A 4,814-nucleotide genomic window follows, 5' to 3' on the forward strand; every position below is an offset into this window, starting at 1 on the left:
AATATTATACTTTATCTTGATTGGTTTGATTTGTGTTGAATTTCGCGCTAAGGTACACGAGGGCTATCTGCGCTATCCGTCCCTAATTTAGCAGTGTAAGACTAGAGGGAAGGCAGCTAGTCATCACCACCCACCGCCAACTCTTGGGCTACTCTTTTACCAATGAATAGTGGGATTGACCGTCACATCATAACGCCCCCACGGCTGAACGGGCGAGCATGTTTGGTGTGACAAGGATTCGATCCCGCGACCCTCAGATTGCGAGTCGAGCTCCCTAACCACCTGGCCATGCCAGGTCTTTGTGATTTGTTGGTTAGAACATCTCCCCAGCAAACAGAGGTATAAGAGTAGTAAGGGAGGCACTTCACCGTCCAAAGAATGCCGCCACATAACGAGAACATAGTTCCAAGTTTTGCTACCAGAGAGGCGTGTCATAAAAGGCGGGTTGCTAAGCCGCCATGACAGGCGGCCATGATGGATGATTACGTAATAGTACCACAATTTATAGAATGTGTTTCTATGCGGCTATGACAGGCGGCCATGACTCATATAATACATGTCTCATCATGTCGATAATTAATCATTAATTAATTAAATCATCCTAAAAAGGATGCTTAACACTAATTAATTAAAACATTTATAATTAAATCTTCATAAAAAAGGGCACTTAACACCAATTCATTAGTTAATTAAAATTTCTTACCATATATATGTCCTAAAAGGGCAATATCTTAATTAAAACTTACTCTTTTAAATTTCAATCAAGTGTTCTTCAATGACATGATATATTATTTAACGTAACATGATCACAATTATATACATTTTTACCACACACACAATACATCTCTGTAGTGTAGGTTTAATTCGCCCTAAAAATGGCGATATCATGAAATAATTAAAATTTATACTTTGACTTTATACAATATTTTACATAGTCAATAAAACGTTTATTATGGAATAACACTTTTACTAATTTGACTTTATACAACAAAATAATTTACACGTTACTTTATCTCATGTTTTACAGAGGTGGATTTTCAAATATGTATATACATAATTACCATTATTTTTACATCTGTCCATATGATTTTAACAAATATACTGTGACAGCACTTCACAAGTTGTGAAAAACATTATTTGACTTAACATGTTTGAATGAGATTACAACTTACATTTTACTACATATGATTAATTACTATTGTAGAATAATAACACTTACCATAAATCTCTGTGGACCACATTGGTGAAGTAACTTGTTCAAAACGCAATCTACAAAATATCTGTGATATTTGCGTCAATGAACGCATACAATCACGAAACACACATACACATTTCTACATGTCGTTTCTGTTATACGTTCACAAGACTAATGAACCCGTATTTGAATCAAATCTTGATACTGTTGAATTTTTCTTCACACACAGTTATTGTAAGAAGAAAGAGTAGACATTAAAGCTTTCTTTAACTCAATACACAGTTTACCAAGTCTGACTCATTGAATATCACTGACTGGCTTGGTTAAGAAAATACACAAGTTAGAAAAAACCATCTGCTTAGAATGACAAAGGTTAGCACTGAGTTGACCAAGCCTAGTAAAGGTGTGAAGTAAGTGCTGATTGTGTTGTAATGTAGAAATAGAGCGGTTTGAAGAAATAAAAGTAAAGCGTGACAGTCAGAAGTGTTTGATATTCAAGACTACTGACAAGATTGGTAGAAAATTCATAGGATTAGAATGACAAAGTCTATTTTGCAATAACTGGCTAGCTGGTCCAAGAACCAAAGGATTAAAGTTTTGATATTCAAGGCTACTGGCAGGCTTGGTCCATAGGATTAGAATGATAAAGTATATTTTGCAATAACTGGCTAGCTAGTCCAAGGACCAAAGGATTAAAGTGTTGATATTCAAGGCTACTGGCAGGCTTGGTCCATAGGATTAGAATGATAAAGTATATTTTGCAATAACTGGCTAGCTAGTCCAAGGACCAAAGGATTAAAGTTTTGATATTCAAGGCTACTGGCAGGCTTGGTCCATAGGATTAGAATGATAAAGTCTATTTTGCAATAACTGGCTAGCTAGTCCAAGGACCAAAGGATTAAAGTGTTGATAACAATTCAGTATTTGTAACAAAAAAACAGTGATTACTATAATAATTTTATAACAATAAACTCTAATTAGTATTCACTTTACACAACAAATCACACACACACACACACACAGTAAAACGTGGCGCCCTCTGGTGGCAAAATTGGAATCATGATCTCGGTATCTTCAATGACGACACTCCCCTCTCCCCCTTTCCCTGAGAAAGCCAATCAGCGTGAGGCGGCATCCTTTGGGCAATAAAGTGCGAACCTTACTACAAGTAGGTTGAAATCCCTCTTATGGTCTGTCTTCAATTTCTTTACAAATAATTATAATAATATTAGAAAACTGATCGAACAGAGAAAATAGATTCCCATCCAATTTATTCAATGAAGTTATTGATTTTACATATTACTGAAGGCTAGAATAATAGAAGGCGGCATCCTTTGGGCAATAAAGTGCGAACCTTACTACAAGTAGGTTGAAATCCCTCTTATGGTCTGTCTTCAATTTCTTTACAAATAATTATAACAATATTAGAAAACTGATCGAACAGAGAAAATAGATTCCCATCCAATTTATTCAATGAAGTTATTGATTTTACATATTACTGAAGGCTAGAATCTTCGGTCACTATTTAATTTTTCAATTTAGACACGTCACTACGCTTTTTAAGAAGTCCTAGTGTTTCTTGAAAGGTACAAGAATTTCTGTAAGAATCAGAGATCCTTTGAAACATCCTGTGGACTTACAACGCTAGAATCCGGGTTTCGATACCCGTGGTAGGCAGAGCACAGATAGCCCATTGTGTAGCTTTGTGCTTAACTTAAAACAAACAAACAAACCTTTGAAACATACTTCATGTTGTTTTACTTTGAGCATCCGTCGCGCATGGGAAATAAAACTTACTGCCTCACCTTATGAAGTTGAAAAATACATCCGGTAAAGAAACTTGCTTATTTTCCTGCTTTCGTTTACCAAACCCTCTCGCTGTAGACAACTCCAAGTTACGAAATCCTCTTTTCTGTCTTAAGAGAAGTCCGCTGGAGACACTTCCTGCTGTTATAATCATGACGACACACAAGACAATGATGGAAAAGGTGCAGTGATTATTCATTATATATATCTAGTGCAGTTAGAGAAAAAGAAAGCATTCAACAATTAAAGTTACAATTAGGGAAATCAATATATCAAAGATATTATATGCTCAAACAAAAAATACGTGTAATAGAATCTTGATAGAAATATAATTAATCCGTGGTACCTACAAAGTAATCAACTTTGAGACATAAAAATCTCCTAGTTGCAATTTCAAGTGTAAAATCCCTGGATCAGTCCTTCCGGTAGGTCAGCGGTTCGTTTACGGAGTTACAACTCTAAAATCCAGGGTTCAATTTCCCGCAGTGGACAGAGCGAAGATACCTTATTATGTAGCTTTGCGGTAAAACAAACATTCAGATTTTTCTCCCCCTAGGCTGCGAAATTACATATATAAAACTAGCAGCGATGAAAATTACTAACAGATAATAAAAATATATTCGATTAAAATACATGACGTAGCATAATCGTTAGATAAAATGTATTTTTAGTTCCAAGATAAGAGCCTGAAATAATGTCTCCTGTCATTCCAGTGATGCCTACTACACATCAGTTGATCTCAGTAATTAAATTCAAATGTGGGAGCTCAACGATAAACTTAAAATTAGTCAATAACTGGAAAAAAAAATTGAATGAATCAATCATTTAGCTTCTACTGAGAAAAATAGGGATAAAAGAAAACCATTCAGAAGAAATTAAACGAAGTAAAGGGTAAAATATTTCTGTCCTAGAGTTATTACGGTTGTTTGAAGTTAAGCACAAGGCAACACAATAGGCTATTTGTGCTCTGCTCACCACGGGTATCGAAACCGGGTTTCAAGCGGTGTAAGTCCGCAGACATACCGCTGTGCCACTGGGGACAGTTATTTCGGAACAAGTACGTTTGAGACATCTAGTCTGCTATAATAAGCCTTTGTACACTAATCAACATTGTTTTGTACTAACACACATATATATATATATATATACTCTAATAACTGTAAACATTCGTTGGACTTTATACTATTTCCTGTTTAAAACCACACCGATTTATTGTCTAAAAAAAGTGATATTCAGGGACGTAATTTTTATCATGTGGGAATAAAAATCGTGAACTAAATACTATAGTCTGATTGTAACATCACGCACTTGTAATTACTGTCTTCAGTATGTTAAATTTAATGATTTGATTGTTTATATCTTGCTGTAAACCGTAGTTATCTAATTACTTCTTCCTGTTGAAACTATTGTATCTGACTATTGCTGTATTGTTGTGAAACATATTACTTTAATTACTCTGATTTGTTACTGAAACTTCTTGACCTGACTATCGCTGTATTGTTGTGAAACATATTACTTTAATTACCACTGATCTGTTAATGAAGCTTCTTGGCCTGAGTATTATTGTATTGTTGTGAAACATATTACTTTAATTACTCTGATTTGTTACTGAAACTTCTTGACCTGACTATCGCTGTATTGTTGTGAAACACGTTACCTTAATTACACTGATCTGTTGATGAAGCTTCTTGACCTGAGTATTACTGTATTGTTGTGAAACACATTACCTTAATTACACTGATCTGTTAATGAAGCTTCTTGGCCTGAGTATTATTGTATTGTTGTGAAACATATTACTTTAATTACTCTGATT

At 34.8% G+C, this 4,814-nt stretch overlaps 1 protein-coding gene across 1 annotated transcript in view; it reads right to left on the reverse strand.

The window, feature by feature from the left end:
- The window catches only part of LOC111089314, a 15,200-nt gene that overhangs the window by 7,443 nt on the left and 2,943 nt on the right, over nt 1-4,814 (reverse strand). The window contains exon 2 of the mRNA XM_022401584.1: nt 3,001-3,209. Coding sequence (XP_022257292.1) covers nt 3,001-3,200 — 200 coding nt within the window. The 5' untranslated portion in view covers nt 3,201-3,209. The remainder of the gene's footprint in view (nt 1-3,000; nt 3,210-4,814) is intronic.

This window comes from Limulus polyphemus, unplaced genomic scaffold (assembly GCF_000517525.1).
Source record: "Limulus polyphemus unplaced genomic scaffold, Limulus_polyphemus-2.1.2 Scaffold5872, whole genome shotgun sequence".
NCBI classification, from domain to species: Eukaryota; Metazoa; Arthropoda; class Merostomata; order Xiphosura; family Limulidae; genus Limulus; species Limulus polyphemus.